This window comes from Notolepis coatsorum (assembly GCF_963971535.1).
Source record: "Notolepis coatsorum genome assembly, chromosome: 3".
NCBI lineage: Eukaryota > Metazoa > Chordata > Actinopteri > Aulopiformes > Paralepididae > Notolepis > Notolepis coatsorum.
Window position 1 is genome coordinate 121,070,918 of NC_140167.1, and position 25,725 is coordinate 121,096,642.

At 41.4% G+C, this 25,725-nt stretch overlaps 1 protein-coding gene across 1 annotated transcript in view; it reads left to right on the top strand.

Moving 5' to 3' along the window:
- Positions 1-18,822, top strand: part of asb1 (ankyrin repeat and SOCS box containing 1) — a gene marked incomplete at both ends in the record, with an annotated part of 77,820 nt that extends 58,998 nt beyond the window's left edge. Inside the window, 5 exons of the mRNA XM_084311361.1 lie at positions 1,170-1,363; positions 14,132-14,193; positions 15,332-15,411; positions 16,328-16,686; positions 18,653-18,822. Coding sequence (XP_084167487.1) covers positions 1,170-1,363; positions 14,132-14,193; positions 15,332-15,411; positions 16,328-16,686; positions 18,653-18,822 — 865 coding nt within the window. The remainder of the gene's footprint in view (positions 1-1,169; positions 1,364-14,131; positions 14,194-15,331; positions 15,412-16,327; positions 16,687-18,652) is intronic.
- Between the last annotated feature and the right edge of the window lie 6,903 nt (positions 18,823-25,725).

The following is a 25,725-nucleotide window of genomic DNA, read 5'->3' on the forward strand; positions in this document are numbered from 1 at the left end:
AATACTGGTACCCAACGGTACCTTTTTCCGGTACTTTAGTCTCTAAAAATGTAATCTACCTACCTCAGTTGTAAAAAAAAATCCAAACTTAATATTTAATAAATAAATAATGTATTATTATTACTTTATTATTATTTACATCTTACTGATGTAAAGCACTTTGAACTGCAATCCCCTGTATGAAAGGTGCTATACAAATAAAGTAATTATTATTTATTTAGAACAACATATATATATATATATATATATATATATATACACAGTCAGTCACACACATATCAAATTATTCTTTTCATATGTATTATCTGCGAGGCAGCGCCAACATGCAACGAGTCGAAATTGTCCGCTATCTCAACTGCAAGCAGGAGCAAAGAGTCTTTGCGGTGGTAGGCGAGCGCTTAGTCCGCTGCGCTACCCAGCCGCCCCCCTCTCTACTGTGTTGTGTTGCTCCCCTCTCTCTCTTGTTACTACTGTGTTGTGTTGCTCCCCTCTCTCTCTTGTTACTACTGTGTTGTGTTGCTCCCCTCTCTCTCTTGTTACTACTGTGTTGTGTTGCTCCCCTCTCTCTCTTGTACTGTGTTGTGTTGCTCCCCTCTCTCTCTTGTTACTACTGTGTTGTGTTGCTCCCCTCTCTCTCTTGTACTGTGTTGTGTTGCTCCCCTCTCTCTCTTGTTACTACTGTGTTGTGTTGCTCCCCTCTCTCTCTTGTTACTACTGTGTTGTGTTGCTCCCCTCTCTCTTGTTACTACTGTGTTGTGTTGCTCCCCTCTCTCTCTTGTTACTACTGTGTTGTGTTGCTCCCCTCTCTCTTGTTACTACTGTGTTGTGTTGCTCCCCTCTCTCTCTTGTTACTACTGTGTTGTGTTGCTCCCCTCTCTCTCTTGTACTGTGTTGTGTTGCTCCCCTCTCTCTCTTGTTACTACTGTGTTGTGTTGCTCCCCTCTCTCTCTTGTTACTACTGTGTTGTGTTGCTCCCCTCTCTCTCTTGTTACTACTGTGTTGTGTTGCTCCCCTCTCTCTTGTTACTACTGTGTTGTGTTGCTCCCCTCTCTCTCGTGTTACTACTGTGTTGTGTTGCTCCCCTCTCTCTCTTGTACTGTGTTGTGTTGCTCCCCTCTCTCTCTTGTTACTACTGTGTTGTGTTGCTCCCCTCTCTCTCTCTCTGCCAGGCGTCTCGATGAGAGGTCAGTGTGGTGCGGTGGCTGCCTGCCCTGCACCCCTCTGAGGATAGCTGCTACAGCGGGACATGGGGCATGCGTGGCCTATCTGATCGCCCAGGGAGCCCAGGTGGATCTGGTAGATGTAAAGGGTCAGACGGCTCTCTATGTGGCCGTGGTTAACGGTCACCTGGGCCCCGTTCCTCGTACCTGGATAACTGAGTTAGCCGGATAACTTTAACTGGATAACTGAGTTAGCCGGACTTTCCGGTTCCCCGTACCTGGATTTTCCAAATCACCATGACAACAGATCCAAAAGTTTGAGCCTGGTCGAAAGCAGAGTTTAAGTTCAAGTTAGCCTGAACCATCGCCACGCCCCCGCAAAGAAGTGACAGCCCGTTTCCTGAAATTATTCCCACAGTCTACGATCTGCATTATACCATTCTGAATTACGTTTTTGTGCTCCATTCTTCCAGAGGGGGCTTTTGAAATGTAAAATAGACCCAAAATGCTGATACTAAATTCACTTTGTCCTAAATAATGCACGTTATATATACCGTGGCGCTCGCTCGTGCGATGTACACATTATGTGGTTATTTTAATTGTAACTGGGATTAAGATGTCTGATGAGATGCGCTGTTTGACGGATTTGAGAAATTGAATGAGCCGTTGACGTCACATTAATGAATGAGGATAAAGAGATAAAACGTCCTTCAAAACAAAGAATATTCTAAACACGGGTCTCTCGTTCATTAATGTATAAACAATGAATTTATCCCATCTGGCACAGTGGCTCAGCGGTAGTGCTCAATCCTGGCAACCCCCACGTGGCCAGCCGTGTATAGGTGTAACAGACTGACAGCCAATGAAATGGGGTGCATTTGTCACGCTGTCCAAGGAGCTGAACTGCTCTCGTGCAGCCGTGTTCGAATCCCGGTCGGGGCAAAAGCCTGTCATACATTATCAAAGATAAACAGCTATGTTGAATCAATAAACATGAATATCACTAAATAAACATGAATATTGCACAGATTTAGATTATAATAGTAAAGCTATTATAATAGTTCAATGGTTGTGATGGCAAAGTTCGTGTCAGGTTCCTTACTGTATATTTGCATATCGTATGTCACAAATGTAACAGTACTATATACCTGTATGTCATGTATGTCCTTGTCATAAATGTCATGTATGTCATAAATGTCACTATGAATTGAAAATGGGGGACCCTGATGTAAACAAGACAAATGTCTTTCTCTGCTCTGCATCCCCTTAAACATTTTGTGTATTGAGCCGTACTGTATTGTACCCATTCTGCAATCTGTTAAATAAAGTTTTCATTCATTAATTCTGTCCCCGTCTCTCCTTGTTGCACATATTTAGATTATCATTAGATTGTAGCGGCAGAGGTTTTTGTCAACTTAAATCATGTTTCTTAATTTATGCACAGGAGGACTGTGTGTGGATGACCACAGGCCTGTGGTCCCCAACACCTCTGGGGTCAAACACCATCTCCTCAGTCTTCTTAACATTTAAAACCAGACAGTTATTGTCGCACCAGTTTACAAACCACTGGATTTCCAAATAATAGTCAGCTAGGTCACTGTCATTCTTAATTAGAGCTAAAATGGCAGCGTCATCAGGAAATGTTCATATCATATCTGGTGAATTACCTAGCTCATGGAAGTCGGCCATGGTTCTCCCCTTGTTAAAGGGCGGAGACCCCTCTGACCTAAATAATTATCGCCCTATTTCCAGATTGTCTGTAATGGCCAAAGTCTTTGAATTGCTTGTAAACAAACTGAAAGAGTTTCTAGCTGACCATAATATTCTTAACAAGTCTCAGTCAGGCTTCAGATCCATAGTACTTCAGCGACTATGCTAGTCTCAAATGACATAATTGAAGCACTAGACAAGAAAAAACACTGTGCAGCATTGTTTGTTGATCTGTCTAAAGCGTTTGACTCTGTGGATCACGCATTACTGCAGAGGCTTGGCTGCATATAGGTCTTGGTAAAACGGCTTTGAGCTGGTTTAAAAACTATCTATCTGAAAGAACTGTGTCTCAGTAATAATAATAATAATAACTTTATTTGTATAGCACCTTTCATACAGGGGATTGCAGTTCAAAGTGCTTTACATCAGTAAGAAATAAAACATAAAATCAGTGTAAAACAAGCAGCAAGAGCAAAGCATAAAGTGGGATAAAATAATGCAGATATATTAATCAATTCATATCAGAACCTCACGTTCCAATATGCTTCTGTAATCTGTTACAAAACATGATAAGGTTATAGTATGCACCCAGCAGATAGTGGGGCGTAAAGATAAAAGTAGAAATAAGTCAAATGAGCAGACATATAAAATCACAGTTTTTCACATTAGGATCTAACATCCTTTAGGGCCACCTTGTTTATGGTTTGATTCAGTTTTAGTAGAATGTAAAATACATGAATGATGAAATGAGCACATAAAGTGCAGACATACTATAAAATCCTCTGATATATAAAATAAAGGAGAATAAAGACATCCCTCCAGGCCTCCAACTCCCTCTGAAAAAACTCTGTCTCAACAAAGTCCTGGAATGGCATCCTGGGATTGGTGAGTCCTTCTGCTGCATAGGTCTGGAAGACCTTAGTGGAGCAGTAGAAGTACAGTATCTCACCGCTCCAGTCTGATAAAAAAAAAAGTGGATTTAACAGATTGCAGAATGGGTACAATACAGTACGGCTCAATACACACAATTGTTAAGGGGATGCAGAGCAGAGAAAGACGTTTGTCTTGTTTACATCAGGGTCCCCTATTTTCAATTCATAGTGACATTTATGACACACACAACATACATGACATCATGACATTTATGACATAGGGACATACATGACATACAGGTATATAGTACTGTTACATTTGTGACATATACGATATGCAAATATACAGTACTGTTGCCCATAGATCCTAACTATTATAATAGTTCAATGGTTGTGATGGCAAAGTTTGCGTCAGGTTCCTTACTGTATATTTGCATATCGTATGTCACGTAACAGTACTATTGTTTCTGGCTTAAAGGCCAACCTTCATGTTGTATTTTTGTTCAATAAACAATGTGGACTAAACCTTCAACAATACACAGAAGGTTAACCCTTTCACTGCCACACGACAGCCGGTTAACCCTGTAAACCTTCTAGTCCCAAAACATTCTGTGACTAATTCAGTGCAGATTGTAATGTATTGTCATCATGCAGCACAAGTACAGTACAACTAAAAGAGGTTTGGCATCCAACCAGAGTGACTATGTAGCAGTAACGTGAAATAGTAATATACACTGTACAGGTGGTTAAACTGGGTATAACATATATAAATTAGTACTATGAGTACTACATGTATGTACAGAGTTGTAGTATTAATATGTACAGTGATACAGGTATAAAGACACTATGGTAGTAAGTCATTCTGACCAGCAGTGTAACTAGTAAGAGTAGGTAAGAGATATGTACAGATATATATATAATTATATACCAATGATGTAAACTACCCATAATTGATCAGTAGCAACAACGCCCCCCCTCCCCCCACCACAGGACAGGACACAATTGAACAGAGTTACCTCAACTGTGACGACGTCAATCTTATTACAAGCAAAAATGGACTTCACATATTTCATCTAAATACAAATAGCTTGAGACCTAAACTGGCTGAAATCAAACAGTTGTTTTTAAACGGTAAGGCTAACATATTGTGTTTCACAGAAACAAAATTAGACTCATCTGTACAGGATCCAGAGATTGAAATTGAAAACTACTCAATAGTCAGGAGGGATAGGAACCAGTATGGAGGTGGCGTCTGTGTGTATATACACAAGGATACCAAATACATCAACCGTACTGACCTTAACCATGATGAAATTGAAACTGTTTGGATTGAAATCTTATTAGACAGGGCGAAACCAGTACTAGTAGGCACAATCTATAGACCACCAGAACAGAGTGGCTTTTATGACACACTTGATGGGTGTTTAGCTGGGGTGGAGGGGGTAGAAAAAATTCTTATTGGGGACTGGAACACGGATATGCTGCGTAAATCAGCACCCGTCTTCAAGGCCTTCAGTAGATTTTCTGACACACATAATAAACCTCTCTATAAGACAGGGGCACGTCCCCAAGGACTTCAAAATTGCGAGAGTGACCCCTCTACACAAAAAGGGCAGCAAATTAGACCCAGGCAACTACCGCCCTGTTTCTATTCTTACCTCCATCTCGAAAGTCATGGAGAAAATAGTCTACGAACAGGTCGAAAAGTACCTGGCGGAAAAAAACCTAATCTACAAATTCCAATCTGGCTTCAGAACGTCCCACTCCACTGACACATGCCTCCTCTATTTGAACGACCACATCAAACAAGAGGTGGACGCTGGCAAATACTGCGGCATGGTCATGCTGGACCTACAAAAGGCCTTCGACACTGTCAATCACTCCATTCTAATGGACAAGCTAAAAGCAATTGGTTTTGATAGCCTATCAGTGAGCTGGATGCAATCCTACCTGGAGGGGAGAGAACAGATGGTAGAGGTAAACGGTACTCTATCCCCCCCCCTCACAGTGAGCTGTGGTGTTCCACAAGGAAGCATACTAGGACCGCTACTCTTCCTAATTTATGCAAATGACATGTCGTCAGCCTGTGACTGCAACTTGTTCCTGTTTGCGGACGACTCAGCCCTGCTGGTCTCTGACAAGAACAAATTGCAGGTTGAAAAAACCCTCAGCACGGAACTAGGCAAAATCTGCATATGGCTCGCTGATAACAAACTATCATTACACATGGGCAAAACAGAGTCCATTCTCTTCGGTTCAAATAACAAACTCAGCAAGACCGACGGCTTCTCAGTTACAGTGGGTGACAATATTGTCACAAGGAAAGACGAAATTACCTACCTGGGTTCCATCCTAGAGGCAAATCTTTCCTGTGACAAAATGGCATCCAATGTAATAAAAAAAGTCAACCAACAAACTAGATTCTTGTACCGGATCTCCTCTCTGGTAAACAAGAATACCCTGAAGACTCTGGCAGGAGCACTCATTCAAGGGTACTATGACTATGCGTGCACCTCATGGTACCAAAGCACCTCAAAGGCGCTTAAAACAAAATTACAAACATCACAAAACAAACTGGTCAGACTACTACTTGACCTGAACCCCAGAACCCACCTCACCCCTGCCCACTTTGCCAACCTAGGATGGCTTAGAGTAGACGACACAGAGTAAAGCAACTTGCAATGGGCCTGGTCTACAAGATACACTATACGACCGGGGTGCCCATGTACATGTCAAAATACTTCCCAAAGGTCAGTGAATACCACAACCACTACACCAGAGGAAGCTCAACAAATCATGTTAAACCCAGATTCGGCTCAAACAAGGGACTAAACACGTTTCGCAATTATGCCACAACAATGTGGAACACCCTACCCAAAGCTGTAAAGGAATGTGAATCCCTGCCCACATTCAAAACCGCCCTTAAAGAGCACCTACGGGAGGCTGCAATTCGAAACTGGCCACCGTAAATGCCCAAAACCCCCACCACCTCCTAATAGACAGTCTCCTCCCCACCGCATGTATATATTCCCCCCCCGCCGTATGTATATTTCCCTCCCACCCACCCACCCCCTCCTAATGTACAGTCCCCTCCCCATCATATGTATATACTCTGTCAGGATCTAGGGGTAACAGTACTGTATATTTGAATACCGCCTATGTCACAAATGTATCAGTACTAAATACCTATATGTCCCTATGCCATAAATGTCATGTATGTTGTGTATGTCATAAATGTCTATATGAATTGAAAATGGGGGACCCTGATGGAAACAAGACAAACGTCTTTCTCAGGTCTGCATCCCCTTAACAATTGTATGTATTGAGCCGTACTGTATTGTACCCATTCTGCAATCTGTTAAATAAAGTTTTCATTCATTCATTCATTCATTCATTCATTCATTCATTCATTCATTCATTCATTCATTCATTCATTCATTCATTCATTCATTCATTCATTCATTCATAGGGTTTAACCTGGAGGTTGGGCTTTAACCATCTGGCCCAGGGACTACAACTGAAAACTAGCAACCCTGCTAATGTTGGCATATTTACAGTTTTTAATTTGTATTCATTTATAAATGTATAACTGTTGATTGATATGCACTGTCCCTGATCAAATAAACGGAGTAAAAAATAAAAGCATAGCAGATAGATAGAGATAGATAGATCAGAAACAAAACACGACTCAGTCAGCTTCACAGAGTACATCCAACTGTTGAAACTGCCAACACAAACGCTAAAAAACAGTTTAACCTATTGGTAAACAAACGTATTGTTGAAAATATACAATATGACTGCTGTTGTGACATTGTTGGATCTTATACTGTAGTTTACATTTGAGAAAAAACGAACTCAGTCACTCGGTAAATCAATTCAATTGGAGTCTCTTTAAACAGCGGCAACACAAACCAAATAACCTATTGGTAAACAAACGTATTGTTGAAAATATACAATATGACTGCTGTTGTGACAGTGTTTAGGAATCGGATCTTATTTAGTAGTTTAAACTCACCTTCAAACTTTAACAGGTTGAATAAAAAACGCTACTTTCTCCAGCTCTGCCAAACGGATCTCTTCTTCTGTTCTTCTTCTCCTAAATGTGGATACAGCGGCGCAGCAGCCATGGTTACATGGTTTTGTAAACAGGGAGTGGATGGAAGTTAAGGGAAGGATCGTTGTTAAGACACACAAGTGAATGGACGTTAAGGCCAACTACTCCAGGGTGCACCCACGCGACCGGGGTTCGAATCCCCGTCTTTCCAATATAAATTTTTGGAATATAATATTAATGATTATACGCAAAGGTAGCATAGTTTTAAGTTAAAATATTATAAATCTACATGCATTGAGGATGTCATTCTTTATATAGCTCTCAACGTGCACCAAATTGAATTATTCCTATATTGCAAAAAGAAGGAGACGACTGGGTCTCGAACCCCGGTCGTCTGCGCGGCACCCTGGAGTAGTTGGCCTTAACGTCCATTCACTCGTGTGTCTTAACAACGATCCTTCCCTTAACTTCCATCCACTCCCTGTTTACAAAACCATGTATTATTTTGGCCACTAGTGGCGCTGTTGCGAGTTTGTGGATGCTGCGCTGTATCCACATTTAGGAGAAGAAGAACAGAAGAAGAGCAGAGCTGGAGAAAGTAGCGTTTTTCAACCTGTTAATGTTTGAAGGTGAGTTTAAACTACTAAATAAGATCCGATTCCTAAACACTGTCACAACAGCAGTCATATTGTATATTTTCAACAATACGTTTGTTTACCAATAGGTTTGTGTTGCCGCTGTTTAAAGAGACTCCAATTGAATTGATTTACCGAGTGACTGAGTTCGTTTTTTCTCAAATGTAAACTACTCTTACTAGTTACACTGCTGGCCAGTATGACTTATACCATAGTGTCTTTATACCTGTATCACTGTACATATTAATACTACAACTCTGTACATACATGTAGTACTCATAGTACTAATTTATATATGTTATACCCAGTTTAACCACCTGTACAGTGTATATTACTATTTCACGTTACTGCTACATAGTCACTCTGGTTGGATGCCAAACCTCTTTTAGTTGTACTGTACTTGTGCTGCATGATGACAATACATTACAATCTGCACTGAATTAGTCACAGAATGTTTTGGGACTAGAACGTTTACAGGGTTAACCGGCTGTTGTGTGGCAGTGAAAGGGTTAACCTTCTGTGTATTGTTGAAGGTTTAGTCCACATTGTTTATTGAACAAAAATACAATATGAAGGTTGGCCTTTAAGCCAGAAACAATAGTACTGTTACATTTGTGACATACGATATGCAAATATACAGTAAGGAACCTGACGCAAACTTTGCCATCACAACCATTGAACTATTATAATAGTTAGGATCTATGGGTAACAGTACTGTATATTTGCATATCGTATATGTCACAAATGTAACAGTATTATATACCTGTATGTCATGTATGTCCCTATGTCATAAATGTCATGATGTCATGTATGTTGTGTGTGTCATAAATGTCACTATGAATTGAAAATAGGGGACCCTGATGTAAACAAGACAAACGTCTTTCTCTGGTCTGCATCCCCTTAACAATTGTGTGTATTGAGCCGTACTGTATTGTACCCATTCTGCAATCTGTTAAATAAAGTTTTCATTCATTCATTCATTCATTCATTCATTCATTCATTCATTCATTCATTCATTCATTCATTCATTCATTCATTCATTCATTCATTCATTCATTCATAGGGTTTAACCTGGAGGTTGGGCTTTAACCATCTGGCCCAGGGACTACAACTGAAAACTAGCAACCCTGCTAATGTTGGCATATTTACAGTTTTTAATTTGTATTCATTTATAAATGTATAACTGTTGATTGATATGCACTGTCCCTGATCAAATAAACGGAGTAAAAAATAAAAGCATAGCAGATAGATAGAGATAGATAGATCAGAAACAAAACACGACTCAGTCAGCTTCACAGAGTACATCCAACTGTTGAAACTGCCAACACAAACGCTAAAAAACAGTTTAACCTATTGGTAAACAAACGTATTGTTGAAAATATACAATATGACTGCTGTTGTGACATTGTTGGATCTTATACTGTAGTTTACATTTGAGAAAAAACGAACTCAGTCACTCGGTAAATCAATTCAATTGGAGTCTCTTTAAACAGCGGCAACACAAACCAAATAACCTATTGGTAAACAAACGTATTGTTGAAAATATACAATATGACTGCTGTTGTGACAGTGTTTAGGAATCGGATCTTATTTAGTAGTTTAAACTCACCTTCAAACTTTAACAGGTTGAATAAAAAACGCTACTTTCTCCAGCTCTGCCAAACGGATCTCTTCTTCTGTTCTTCTTCTCCTAAATGTGGATACAGCGGCGCAGCAGCCATGGTTACATGGTTTTGTAAACAGGGAGTGGATGGAAGTTAAGGGAAGGATCGTTGTTAAGACACACAAGTGAATGGACGTTAAGGCCAACTACTCCAGGGTGCACCCACGCGACCGGGGTTCGAATCCCCGTCTTTCCAATATAAATTTTTGGAATATAATATTAATGATTATACGCAAAGGTAGCATAGTTTTAAGTTAAAATATTATAAATCTACATGCATTGAGGATGTCATTCTTTATATAGCTCTCAACGTGCACCAAATTGAATTATTCCTATATTGCAAAAAGAAGGAGACGACTGGGTCTCGAACCCCGGTCGTCTGCGCGGCACCCTGGAGTAGTTGGCCTTAACGTCCATTCACTCGTGTGTCTTAACAACGATCCTTCCCTTAACTTCCATCCACTCCCTGTTTACAAAACCATGTATTATTTTGGCCACTAGTGGCGCTGTTGCGAGTTTGTGGATGCTGCGCTGTATCCACATTTAGGAGAAGAAGAACAGAAGAAGAGCAGAGCTGGAGAAAGTAGCGTTTTTCAACCTGTTAATGTTTGAAGGTGAGTTTAAACTACTAAATAAGATCCGATTCCTAAACACTGTCACAACAGCAGTCATATTGTATATTTTCAACAATACGTTTGTTTACCAATAGGTTTGTGTTGCCGCTGTTTAAAGAGACTCCAATTGAATTGATTTACCGAGTGACTGAGTTCGTTTTTTCTCAAATGTAAACTACTCTTACTAGTTACACTGCTGGCCAGTATGACTTATACCATAGTGTCTTTATACCTGTATCACTGTACATATTAATACTACAACTCTGTACATACATGTAGTACTCATAGTACTAATTTATATATGTTATACCCAGTTTAACCACCTGTACAGTGTATATTACTATTTCACGTTACTGCTACATAGTCACTCTGGTTGGATGCCAAACCTCTTTTAGTTGTACTGTACTTGTGCTGCATGATGACAATACATTACAATCTGCACTGAATTAGTCACAGAATGTTTTGGGACTAGAACGTTTACAGGGTTAACCGGCTGTTGTGTGGCAGTGAAAGGGTTAACCTTCTGTGTATTGTTGAAGGTTTAGTCCACATTGTTTATTGAACAAAAATACAATATGAAGGTTGGCCTTTAAGCCAGAAACAATAGTACTGTTACATTTGTGACATACGATATGCAAATATACAGTAAGGAACCTGACGCAAACTTTGCCATCACAACCATTGAACTATTATAATAGTTAGGATCTATGGGTAACAGTACTGTATATTTGCATATCGTATATGTCACAAATGTAACAGTATTATATACCTGTATGTCATGTATGTCCCTATGTCATAAATGTCATGATGTCATGTATGTTGTGTGTGTCATAAATGTCACTATGAATTGAAAATAGGGGACCCTGATGTAAACAAGACAAACGTCTTTCTCTGGTCTGCATCCCCTTAACAATTGTGTGTATTGAGCCGTACTGTATTGTACCCATTCTGCAATCTGTTAAATAAAGTTTTCATTCATTCATTCAGTGAGATGCTGGAGAAGCAGCAGAAACAACAACAGCGGCTCCCCAAGAGGACGCACAACTGGTCAGCCAAAGTCCCGGTTCCTCAGAGATGGCTCCACCATCCACTTTTTTTTTTATCAGACTGGAGCGGTGAGATACTGTACTTCTACTGCTCCACTAAGGTCTTCCAGACCTATGCAGCAGAAGGACTCACCAATCCCAGGATGCCATTCCAGGACTTTGTTGAGACAGAGTTTTTTCAGAGGGAGTTGGAGGCCTGGAGGGATGTCTTTATTCTCCTTTATTTTATATATCAGAGGATTTTATAGTATGTCTGCACTTTATGTGCTCATTTCATCATTCGTGTATTTTACATTCTACTAAAACTGAATCAAACCATAAACAAGGTGGCCCTAAAGGATGTTAGATCCTAATGTGAAAAACTGTGATTTTATATGTCTGCTCATTTGACTTATTTCTACTTTTATCTTTACGCCCCACTATCTGCTGGGTGCATACTATAACCTTATCATGTTTTGTAACAGATTACAGAAGCATATTGGAACGTGAGGTTCTGATATGAATTGATTAATATATCTGCATTATTTTATCCCACTTTATGCTTTGCTCTTGCTGCTTGTTTTACACTGATTTTATGTTTTATTTCTTACTGATGTAAAGCACTTTGAACTGCAATCCCCTGTATGAAAGGTGCTATACAAATAAAGTTATTATTATTATTACTGAGACACAGTTCTTTCAGATAGTTTTTAAACCAGCTCAAAGCCGTTTTTCCAAGACCTATATGCAGCCAAGCCTCTGCAGTAATGCGTGATCCACAGAGTCAAACGCTTTAGACAGATCAACAAACAATGCTGCACAGTGTTTTTTCTTGTCTAGTGCTTCAATTATGTCATTTGAGACTAGCATAGTCGCTGAAGTACTATGGATCTGAAGCCTGACTGAGACTTGTTAAGAATATTATGGTCAGCTAGAAACTCTTTCAGTTTGTTTACAAGAGATTCAAAGACTTTGGCCATTACAGACAATCTGGAAATAGGGCGATAATTATTTAGGTCAGAGGGGTCTCCGCCCTTTAACAAGGGGAGAACCATGGCCGACTTCCATGAGCTAGGTAATTCACCAGATATGATATGAACATTTCCTGATGACGCTGCCATTTTAGCTCTAATTAAGAATGACAGTGACCTAGCTGACTATTATTTGGAAATCCAGTGGTTTGTAAACTGGTGCGACAATAACTGTCTGGTTTTAAATGTTAAGAAGACTGAGGAGATGGTGTTTGACCCCAGAGGTGTTGGGGACCACAGGCCCGTGGTCATCCACACACAGTCCTGTGCATAAATTAAGAAACATGATTTAAGTTGACAAAAACCTCTGCCGCTACAATCTAATGATAATCTAAATATGTGCAACAAGGAGAGACGGGGACAGAATTAATTAATGAAAACTTTATTTAACAGATTGCAGAATGGGTACAATACAGTACGGCTCAATACAGAAAATGTTTAAGGGGATGCAGACCAGAGAAAGACTTTTGTCTTGTTTACATCAGGGTCTGCCATTTTCAATTCATAGTGACATTTATGACATACATGACATTTAGGTATATAGTACTGTTACATTTGTGACATACGATATGCAAATATACAGTAAGGAACCTGACGCAAACTTTGCCATCACAACCATTGAACTATTATAATAGCTTTACTATTATAATCTAAATCTGTGCAATATTCATGTTTATTTAGTGATATTCATGTTTATTGATTCAACATAGCTGTTTATCTTTGATAATGTATGACAGGCTTTTGCCCCGACCGGGATTCGAACACGGCTGCACGAGAGCAGTTCAGCTCCTTGGACAGCGTGACAAATGCACCCCATTTCATTGGCTGTCAGTCTGTTACACCTATACACGGCTGGCCCCCGCGTGAAAGTCAGAAGAACAACCCGTTAGACCACAGAGAAGATAAGTAAAAGATCGACCATACATCAATCAATGGGTAAGGGAGCCGTATCGTTATTCTGTATGACAGTTTTACTAATTATTTTCGCTAGCAAGATCTCATTTGATTATTCAATCCAGCAGGCAAGTTTAAAGAAATATAATCTGATTGATTGAGGTAATGAGGGACTTGAAATTAGCCTATAGATAACGCATTTAACTTGTCGGCGAGGCGATTGAGCCGTACTGCAATATGTTAATAAAGTTCTAAATCAATTAATCAATCAATGCCGCTAGAGAATCAGATTCTCTGCTATCGATACGTGCTGGCTTTTCAACTGAAGCGGCCGCGCGCATTTAGCCTGGGTCGCAAGTCTGGCTTGAGTTAACGAGACTGAATCCACCTTCGAGGAACAGGAAAATCCCGGCTTTAAACATCGGGTTAACTGAAGCTGGATAATGACATCTTGATCGACTTAGTTGAACCAGGTACAAGAAACAGGGCCCTGGACTGCGTGCGGATCCTCCTGGAGGCCGGAGCCAACCCAAACGTGTGAATATTAAAGGCAACCAAAACTTGTGTTCAGCTTTTCGTTCAGCGTTTCTCTGATTTGCCACACGGCCACGTGACCGCCCTAGCACACGCCCTTATCCGTTGAGAGACGCGGCAGACGCGGCAGAGAGTGAGCTGGGATCATTTGGTGGTCGAACCAGTTCAGACAGAGGTGTTTATTTATATTAATAAACATATCTACTAGAAACACTGGTGTTCTGTTGTGTGACTGTGCTAAACTCTTCCACCACATGACCGACATTTGACATACAGTACACCTCCTATCTAGAGCTCTCATATTTGCGAATGGGTGTCACTGTACATCAGTGTGGAACTGTACGATGTAACGTTATATGTTATTTCGCCCGTGGAGGCTGCTGAAGCGCCAGCGGGGCGACGCGGTGGTTTGTCCCCGGCTTCCGTGCGCCGCCGCCGGCTTGACGCAGCAGCGGCCGTGCTCCGTTGTAGAAGCCCTTCAATGACAGCGCTCTCATATTTTGCGAATGCATAAACTATATCTTAAATTATGGCTATGTGTCTAATATGGCTGTCGCGAAGTCATTGATAACATATAACGTTACAGCGTACAGTTCCACACTGATGTACAGTGACACCCAGAGTTTCTAGTTACAGTAGTGACGCGTCAATCGAGATAGTCCTAACAGTGTTTATTATTAAGAGTCAGATAGTCCGCACAGTGTTTATAGTCCTAACAGTGTTTATTAGTAAGAGTCAGATAGTCCTAACAGTGTTTATTATTAAGAGTCAGATAGTCCTAACAGTGTTTATTATTAAGAGTCAGATAGTCCGCACAGTGTTTATAGTCCTAACAGTGTTTATTAGTAAGAGTCAGATAGTCCTAACAGTGTTTATTATTAAGAGTCAGATAGTCCTAACAGTGTTTATTATTAAGAGTCAGATAGTCCGCACAGTGTTTATTATTAAGAGTCCTAACAGTGTTTATTATTAATTAACGTCATAAACCAACTACCAGATTTATTTTGCACCAGGGAACTTGAAGGTTCCTGCCGCTTGTGCTTGCGGCAAAAGGGGGCGGGCTAGCGGCGTGGGGTCGTGGCCAATCAGAGAAAAGCTGAACACAAGTTGGTTGCCTTTAATATTCACGCAACCCAAACGGCAGCCGCCATCACCGCAGCACCCCGATCTACCATGCAGCCTGGGTGGGAAGGGTGGACATATTGCAGGAACTCATCAGGTGAGAAGAATCTTGTCTCAGAGATCTACTGTAGATAATATGTTGTAACTCTGAGAGGATGGAAGATAATCTTGTCTCAGAGATCTACTGTAGATAATATGTTGTAACTCTGAGAGGATGGAAGAGAATCTTGTCTCAGAGATCTACTGTAGATAATATGTTGTAACTCTGAGAGGATGGAAGAGAATCTTGTCTCAGAGATCTACTGTAAATAATAGGTTGTATTTCAGGGTTATCTGAGTTTAAAATGTCAAACATGTTATATGTTGGATAATAAAGCTCAATCTGGCTTGAGAATAACTGTCAACACACATCATTATATCAGCTGTTACTGTACTGGGATTCATTCTTCCTCCAACTTAAAGCTGCAATCATTTCTTTCTGACCACTATAAACAAACAATGTTTTCCCAAAACAAAAGCCTCATCGTGTATAAAGTCAACGTAAAAATGCCTTCCTGGCACAATCCTGTTGTAAGTAAGCTATTTGCTGAAAAAATCATATTTTTTGTGCATGGTTTTTGTGATTTAAACTATAATACATACAACTTTCTCTGGGCTTATCGTGGTTGTTAAACTAGGTAGGTAAATACTTCACCTACAAACACAATACTGTTCAGACAGCACAATATTGATGTAATTAAGAGATTTGCTGAAAAGAAAACGTTTTAAATGCATAGGTTTATAAAATAGGTGGGGTTAAAGCATGGGCCAGGTCTTGTCAACAAAGAAAATAAATGATGGAATAACAACAGACCAGCCGCTGGTAGCGCAGGGTTAATCGAGTAGGACACCATGACTCAATGAGACATTCTAAATGGCAGGTGGTCATAAGAAGTTGACTGTTACAAAAGTGTTACTGCAGCTTTAGACCAGGTTAGACCTCCCATCCATAACCATAACCCGTGTCTATCCAGGTTCCATGCCGACGTGGACGTGGACTACCAGCTGGATGTGGACCGCACCCGCAACACTCTGGTAGTGTGTCCACTCTACACCAGCGCCGCCTACCACCACTTGCACTGCTTCCAGCTGCTGCTCCAGGCCGGATCCCATCCAGACTACAACTACAGCGGGCCCGTCTGCCATGAAGCTCCGACCCGCGGCCTGGCCTCCTGCCTGCTGGACGCCGTGCTTCGCCACGGTTGCGGGGCGGCATTCGTCCATCTGCTGCTGGACCACGGGGCCAATCCAGCCCTGGTGCCCTGGGAGGACTGGATTGGCCTGACAGGTTGGGTTGATCCAGAGGCGCTCGGGGTCTACCAGGAGGCGAGGAGTGAGTTGGCCCTTGAAATCAGAGGCACTGTGAGAGTTGGGTCGTTTTGGTAGAGAACACAGTATTGAGCATATTCACGCGGCGGCCATGAATTTAATTATGATTTCTAATGAATTCTAATGAAACAGGAAAATACATTGGGTTATGTTGTAGATTTCAGAATGTGACTAGCATTTAAGGGAGAGTAGGGTACAGTATGTCAGAAGCGACGTCATTCAACTGCATTATATAACATAATATATATTTAACACTAGCCAGTAACAGTGTGATAAATGTTTTACAATCCCAGCTCATCTGGAGTAATGTTAGGAGTGGGGGCTGGGGAAGCCCATACAATAGTTTTCCAAACCCTGTAAGCGAACTTACTGGTCCTTTAGCTTGTTGAAGGCTTATTGTCTCACTAAAAGACCAGAATCAATCTAATTATACAGACAGTAAACATTGTATATGTTATTAAGAGTGGCCAATTACATATTGAGCTTTGAAAGCTAAGAATTTAAAGGGGACATGCATTGCTATTCCTTTCACTATTTGGGCAACTTTACACAATTCCTGTGATTCTATGGAACACATCTGTAAAGTTGTTTTAAAAAAAATTCATTGTTTTATATTTTTAATCAAGTACTCAAAAGCATAATTTTTCGACCTCAAGATTTCAGGCTGATTTGGCTGGGCTCCGCCCATAAGCGCTTTGAGTGACAGTCATCCACACAGCGTGATACATACGAGAGAGAGCGAGAGAGAGAACGAGCGAGCGAGAGAGGGAGAGAGCGAGAGAGACAGAGACAGAGACAGACAGAGAGAGAGAGGAGAGATGCATCCCGAAAACACACACACACACAGTTGGGTTTGTGTGTAAATGGCTCCGAGACGAGTGACAGAGAGAGAGGAGAGATGCGTCCAGAAAACACACACACACACACAGTTGGGTTTGTGTGTAAATGGCTCCGAGACGAGTGACAGAGAGAGAGGAGAGATGCGTCCCGAAAACACACACACACACACAGTTGGGTTTGTGTGTAAATGGCTCCGAGACGAGTGACAGAGAGAGAGGAGAGATGCGATGCGTCTCGAAAACACAAACACACAGTTGGGTTGGTGTGTAAATGCTCCCGTTGCTCCGTATCCCTCTCTCCCTCTCGGCACCCGCACAACCCGTTTGAGGAAGTAATCCACTGCTCTGTTGTTGAGCGATGGAAGGGAAGATCTTGTGAACTCGAGACTAGACTGATGAGTCAATATGATAATTAACGACACAGACCACATTGATATAATCCCGCATTGCTAGGAAACAATGCTAAACACTGGAAAAGGCTATTTATAATGCATGGGACCTTTAAGCCTTGTAAGCCTTAAGTCTCCAATGGTAAAATTGACTAGGCTGATGATGGGGCGACAGTGGCTCAGGAGGTAGAGCGGTCGTCTGGTAATTGGAAGGTTCCCGGTTCGATTCCCACTCCTCCCGGGCACAGTGTCGAAGGGTCCTTGAGCAAGACACTTAACCCCTAATTGCTCCCTGTGAGCAGGTTGGCACCTTGCATGGTTACCTCTGCTGGGTGTGTGAATGTGTGAGTGAATCGGTCAAATGTGAGGAACAAAAATTGTAAAGCGTTTTGGATAAAAGCACCATATACAGTAAATGCATAATTTACCATTTACCAGACATTTTCTGTTTATCTGCCTCATGAGCTCAGGCATTGGTCGATGCCGATTAAATGCTGATGATCTAAAAATGTCAAATATCGTCCTGAATAATCGGTATATCACTAGTGAATATGGTAAATTGTTCCAAGACGCTAATTTCATGGTGCATAGTGTTGCTGAAAGAGAACGCAAATCATCCACGGCTAAAAGAAAAATTAGAACCATTGTCTGCAATATGAGAACACAGAGTTTAAGAAAATTTATTGTCGACAGTGTTGTTATATTGCTGCTGTTTATATGGTCTACTTGGCTTTTTCCCTAGGATGTCCTCACAGACTGACCCACCTGTGTCGGATCAGGATCCGCAGAGCCATGGGCAAAAGACGTCTGAACCATATAACCTCGCTACCACTCCCCGACCCAATCAAGAACTTCCTGCTCCACCAGACTCAGCAGCCCTCTGCCTTCCCCTTCTCCTCAGACATCCATTGAAGTGCCTTTCATCACAAAGGCCTTAGCTTGCTGTAATCTGAGCTATGGTAACTAGGTGTGTATCTGAAATATCTTAACCGGTTGTGATCCCCAAATAACTGAATGTTGTTTTGCTGCCATTTCCTTCACTATATTTTAGGTGTATGTCCACAGTGAGAACTCCCATTTGTTTCAGGGCAAGGTTTTGGTATTCCTTCATAATGTTGATGGTTGAAGGATTTTGTACTTTTTGTTTAAGGGTCAGTCACTGCATTGTCTGTCATATCCTTGTTTGAATAAATGTGCAATAACTCCATATTTACCTTTATTTATTTACTTATTTAATTATTTATTTATTTGTGTCCCTTATTTATACAGGTAGAACACATGAGACATAGGATCTCTTTTGCATGTCCTGTTGACAATAGACATATAAAAACACTTTGGACAAATCAGTACAGTTCAATAAACATCAATAAACATGTATATCAAATTAAACAAGTACAAGCAACATCTCAAATTAAAAACTTTAAAATGTTCTAACGCAATGAGCTGTTCTAACGTTTTCTGTAGTTCATTCCATTTGTACAGGGCATAATATCTAAAACCAGTTTTGCCAAGCTCAGTTTTTACATGTGGTGTATCTAAAGCTAAGTAATCTTAAGTAATTATACTTGGTATTTGTTATATAAAACAATGTAGGAGGAGAGGGGCATTTCAACATAGACGATTATCCAGTTAGCCAGATAAATAGTTAGAAAATAATTAGGTCCTGTGTGTAATTCTTGCTAAATTAAATTTGGACATTGTTTCTTGTGGATGTCCTGTAGCCATGCCAACCGCTGAGCTCTCATTATGACTGACATGTAACAAGGTATTTCATGATGACTGTTAAGAGGTATCTGGCAGAGCGATCCTGCTTTACTGGGGCCCAGTGCTTCTGTACCATTAACAGACTCTACATCTTCTCCTGAACTCTGATTATGTGATTATTTCACAATTCCTCACAAGCCCTTCCAGGATTGGTTTTAGTCCAAGCTATCCTAGCCCATGTCATTGATGAAACCTCTGGAGGTTTCGCCTCGACCTATCACGCCAAAACCACCTTTGCATAATAGTCAGAGCAACACAATCCACAGCTGGTGCCGGCCCTTGATCAGACTGAATAGCCTATTAATACACAAAATTAAGCTAATTATTGTTAAAGGGAAATCACACTCAAATATATATTTTGGATCTGTTTCACCTTGGTCGGTCCATCACTGTTTCAAAGAAAAACATAATTTCAAAATACCAGTATGAGTTTCACAACAAAGCAAATTTTCGGTATAATTCTCTTTCAAGTCGAGTCGCTTGATTATCTAATCTCCGGATCAAGAAGCTGTCATTACACCGAGGCCCTCTGCGATACGCCTGGATATCCGCTCTACCGACCTGGCTCCAACAACAGGATATGGAAGCTAATTGCAGAGTCATGATGTCTTCTACACAGTCATGATTAACGTTGACCAGGGGATATCCAGAGAGCGGGGCTCCTGACCACAGCCTCGCCACAGAGCTCTAGGCACAGATCGGGACTTCGTAGCCAGCTCCTATAAATAGGCCTCAGATAGAGGACATGGCTCCTTTGAGCTTTGGGGAAGATGCGGTTAGATTCCCATGACGCTCTGTTCTAATAAAACGTGGACGACAGAGAGTACAGTTCTGGACGCAGGCGTTTTTGTTGTCATTGTTGAATCGGTGAATGGGCCTGGATTCCGTGACAGTTGAGAAAACCACATCTCGGTGAAAACCAAAACCGCCCTGTGGAAAAAAGCCCAGGGCCTGGGAAATGTTGGGCTTCAGCAGTGGGAGCAGAACGGATCAGAACAGCACTCTAGAGATAGGGGTTGTAGGTCCAAACGGCTCTGGCAAAGGCAGGAGAGATGGATTTTGTCACAGAATCAAAAGGCCATGAGATAGTCAGGGACTTTCTACAAACCTTTTTGGATGCTGTAGTTTGTTTCTGGGGCGGGTGGGTCGGTGTAATGCATCTGTTCTGCTGTCTCTACGACGTCTCTAGATGGCACTCTCATCCTTTCAAGCGCGGCTGTCATCTCAGTCGTCTCCTATCAGACTACCTACTCCTCCTTTCCTCCCCTAGTCCATAGCACAGACCTCAGCATCTGTCTTCAAGTCCCTCATCCCTTCAGATCTCATTAAGCAGTCTTTCATTAACAGCAAACACGCTCACTCGCTCACACACACACACACACACACACACACACACACACACACACACACACACACACACACACACACACACACACACACACACACACACACACACACACACACACAGACACACACACACACACACACACACACACACACACACACACACACACACACACACACACACACACACACACACACACACACACACACAAATTAGCTCCTTTTCACCAATAGAAAATGAAGCTGGCTATGGACAGTTGGCAAACCACTATCTTCCTGTGGTGAGTTTTCCACTGCGATAATTTCACTTTCTAGTCCAGTTTATATCCCCCCAACCCCCACCCACCAGCACACATACAACCTCTGAGGACCTCACACATGTAATTGTGTGCACTAGGAGTTGCTTGGGAAAATTATATTGTAAATTCAGAGAGTTTGATTCCAAAACAAGATATCTACCATCTAAAACTAGTGTGTCATCTCCCTTTAACATAAACTCACTCCATGGAGCATAATTAGAAGCCAATAGTTATCTTTAGCTAGTTGCTTACAAAAGAATATATTTCTGAAGATTAAATATATGTTGTAATATTGAGTGATGAATGCAATGCAAATTATTCAGTCTTAGAACAAGTGATTGTATTGTATACATTGTATTCTGTTTCAAGAAATGTTTTGAAATGTGTTACTTTTTAGCAGAAAATAAGATTATAAAACTCAAAATAAGCTAATTTGTTAAAGGGGAACTCATACACGTTATTACTAGGGTGTAAGACAGTACAAACATTTAGGAAAACACTCCTAAATTAAAAAGAAATCGAGTTGCTAAATCTGAAACAGATGTATATTAACAGATGTATTATAATGTACATCAGATATCAGCTGCTCCATAGACAGTGAATTTAGGGAAAGTTGGTAAAAGGTGACACTGAGAGCACACAGGGGAATGGGTGAGAGTACATGTGTACACTTTCTGTTTCAGAACCGAGAACATTATATAGAATACAAAAATTTAAGAAATACATTATGTGGGTCCACAAAACCATTCTCCCATTGATTGTCAATGGAGCAACTTCAGACTTCATACCCGATGGCAGTAAGTTCTCTGGTTTCTGGCTTTGGTAGACACAGTGGTTCATGTTCACAAATATTGATTCAACTTTCCCAGGCCATGGAAATAACATTCGTAATTGAATGAATTCTTAATTTTGGTGGTTGGCCTATACTATGAATACATTACTGAGTATTCACATGATTCAAATTTCTCTACCATCATAAATCCAAATTTCCTCACCTCACCTAAGTGATTAAAACAACACAGTTACTGACTGAAAGTTTGTTTATTTCCTCCGGTGCTTGGAAAAGTTGAATGGTGCGCTGTGTGTTGTTCATTCTTTTAGTTTAATCGCACCACAGACGGCAATCAAAAGCTCAGCCGGCTCTGCTAATATCACCACAATGTTCTGTTTGTGTTTGAGATCAACAGGCGCTGGATGTTAATTGTTGTTTCCATGGATTTTGTGCACACATATACATTGATGTGTGTGTGTGACATTCATTGTTATGGGGGTGTAGTACAGAACAAGGTCTGTGTATTAGCCTGAGTAACCATCATGATTTCTGGAAAGAGAACATTGCTTTTTGAGTTTTTCTAATTATTTGTTTTGTTGGTGCTTTGAGCGCCACGAAGCCAAGTGCCATTCGGCTCCATTGTACCGATGAGCAACGGCAGATATGTCAAAAAAAAAACTAAGCAAATCACACCAAAACAATACGGATGGATAGATATGACTCAGTGCTAATGGGGAATTATGTTTTCTATTTAAAAAAAAATTTACACCACAATCTCACTGCGTCTCTTGATCTGACTCTCCTTTCTCCTTCTCTCTTGCACTTGTGCTGGCATTTCACCATTTGGTAATTGCCACTTGTTTTCATTTGAATGATCTCATACCTCAGGCCTTCCGGCACTAGTAGTGATCACACCGCTCTGTGTTTACCACACGCACACCGACGCACACACATAGGTATTCTGGCGTTCTTCCAGTGCAATTTGGATCAAATACATTTTTCTTTTTAGCCTCAAACTGACTCATTCTAAGAGGCGGCCCCCGACATGAAATCAAATATTAACACGTCAGTCCAAGAAAAGCAATCTTTTCCGTTTGCAGCGGTGTCGGGTCAATTAAACAGGAAAAGCCAGGGCGTGGCGGAGTGATTATGAAAATATTGATCATTTTTCATGCTCGTGTCATGTTGTAACCCAGAACATGTGGATCAAAACCGCACGTCCGGAAGTGTTTTTCCTCCATTAAAGACCGCCGTCTTGCCCTATAAAACCAATCTATGATCTGGTGTGAAAAACACAGCGAATTCTTTCAGCTTTATTGAAATAATTAAGATGTATAGAGCCCGGAAATATGGAAAGAAGGTTATTTACCTATAAACCTGCATCTGTTTTAATTAAAACCCCAGAGAGAGGCTTAATTTGACTGTTTTCCAAAAGATCCGGTAGTCGTGAAATGTGGTGACGGCAGGAAGGATGTGATTGCTTCTATAATTATCTGTCACTGCATTTTACTTGGCTCCTAGACTTAATTAGTTTCCTTCCATTCTTGTCATATGTTTAGTTAATGTACTTGCACCTTAACTTGTCCTGAAGCACTGCCAGTAGCCAGCGCTGTGGGTCTCTCTTACTGGTGAAAACCTTGAATGTTGAAAAAGTTAAAAGTTGACTCCGGATGTTTCATCTGCTGACTGCTGTTAAGATCAAACACGGTATATATGTCAAAACAGAAAAACCAGCTCAGAGAAGGAACACGCACTCTGGTCAGTGCCCTGGCTGGGAGAGACTGGGGATCTGCTAATGACAGCATGACAATGTCCATTACGCCAAACTACCCATGCTTAATTACTTCCTCGGAGCTTGGGGTGCTCATGGGAAGGATTTTCCACAGCTGAGAGGATCTCGTGGTCGAGGGGAAAGGGGGGGGGGGTTCTCGGATTCTTGGATGGGGAACAAAGCTCTCTGAGCTGTTGGGGTTGAGGAGGGCGGGTTTGGGGTTGAGGAGGGTGGGTCTGGGGGGGGGGGGGGGGGGCAGGCCCTTCCTCACGAAAGGAACCAGGAACCAATCCGTCAGTTTCCCAAACCACTAGCACCGACAACAACACGGGCAGGCAGAGCCCCCGGGAAAGCAGAAGAGGGGGGGGGGGGGGGGGGGGGGGGAGAGGGGAGTCATTCGGTGGCCACTGGCCACTACTGTGGGAATGTTGTAACCTGCAAGCATGGAAAAGAGAGAAGAGGGCTTGTGTCCCCAGAGGGGGGAGGGGGAAGGCTAGAGAGGGCGGGAGGGAGGGTGGTTGCAGTATAAAATCATCTTAAATTAGCAGTGGGTCACTCTACCATAGGACTGTAGGGGGTTGTAAAAGTGATAGAGCACCATGTAAAGTGATTCTGCAATCTGGCTTGGGAGGCTGACATCACGTCACGTCAAGTTTCTGGACTAAAGCCGCCATCTTTCAAGGATCTCTCCTGTTGACTGCATGTGTTGACACAGGTGGATTGTCGTGTTAAAATGTGCTTGCAAAGTCTTGTTGCATGAAAAGCCGACACAGACCTCAGCCCGTCCAGTCCCCCACCCCTTTGTGCGTTTTGAATCTTGTCGTGATTTCTCTGTCTATGCAATAGAATAGATGTGATCCTTGAAAGATGGCAACCAGCATCCATAGCAACCTGTTATGTCCAACTTCCCGAGCCCGAGTGTGCACTCCAATCCCCAGACTGTCTAAGAGAATCAAGAATCAAGAGGTTTATTTGTCACATACATACCTGGGCATACAGTGAAATGCGGGTGGTCATGCCTGCATCGATTGTGCAATAATACTGTTAACAGAACTCAACTTAGGGCGACAATAATGTGGTCAAGAGGCATGGTTTCTATCTTGTGCCTGAACTGGCGTGGCTTCTTTTATTCACATGTAAGCAGCAGTAGTACAACTCTTCTCTCTCTGAGAGACATTGGGGAAGAGAACGAAAGGGGTGGATACCTTTCCTTTTATAGTTGCCATAAGGTAGGGTACCTGGGTGGCTCCGCCTAGAGCGCCCTCTGGTGGGAGCAGATATATATACAACTAGACCATCACTGGTGGAGACAATCATATATGCAGGTAAACAGTTACCAGTGTAAACAGTCATATTGCACAGTTAGACAGTTACTAACAATCCTATACAGAGCCTCTGATCTCAACACTCCCACTTTTTAGCATACTGGCTGACTTCTTGGAAAAACATTTAACAAAGGAAATAATATATAAACCCAAAAACATCCATATTGTATGGCATTCAATATCTTCACATTAAACATGACCTTTACAAACCCTGTCAGTTTTAATTTGAAAACAGGCTCCCTCATAGTATCTATTAGTCGTCCGTTGGACAGTAAACCGGTGTCATTCTTTCTTATCTGATGGCATACCTGATGAGATGATATTATTTATAATGGCATGTTTACATCTATATTGACACCTTAGGTTCCTAGTAGGGATGCTCGATATTGGCATTTTTTTTGCCGATACCGATATTCCGATATTGTCCAACTCTTAATTTCCGATACCGATACCGATATCAACCGATACCGATATATGCAGGGTTTCCCCCCCAAAAAACGGAATAATTTCAGGTAACTAATAATTTCACTGGATGCATTC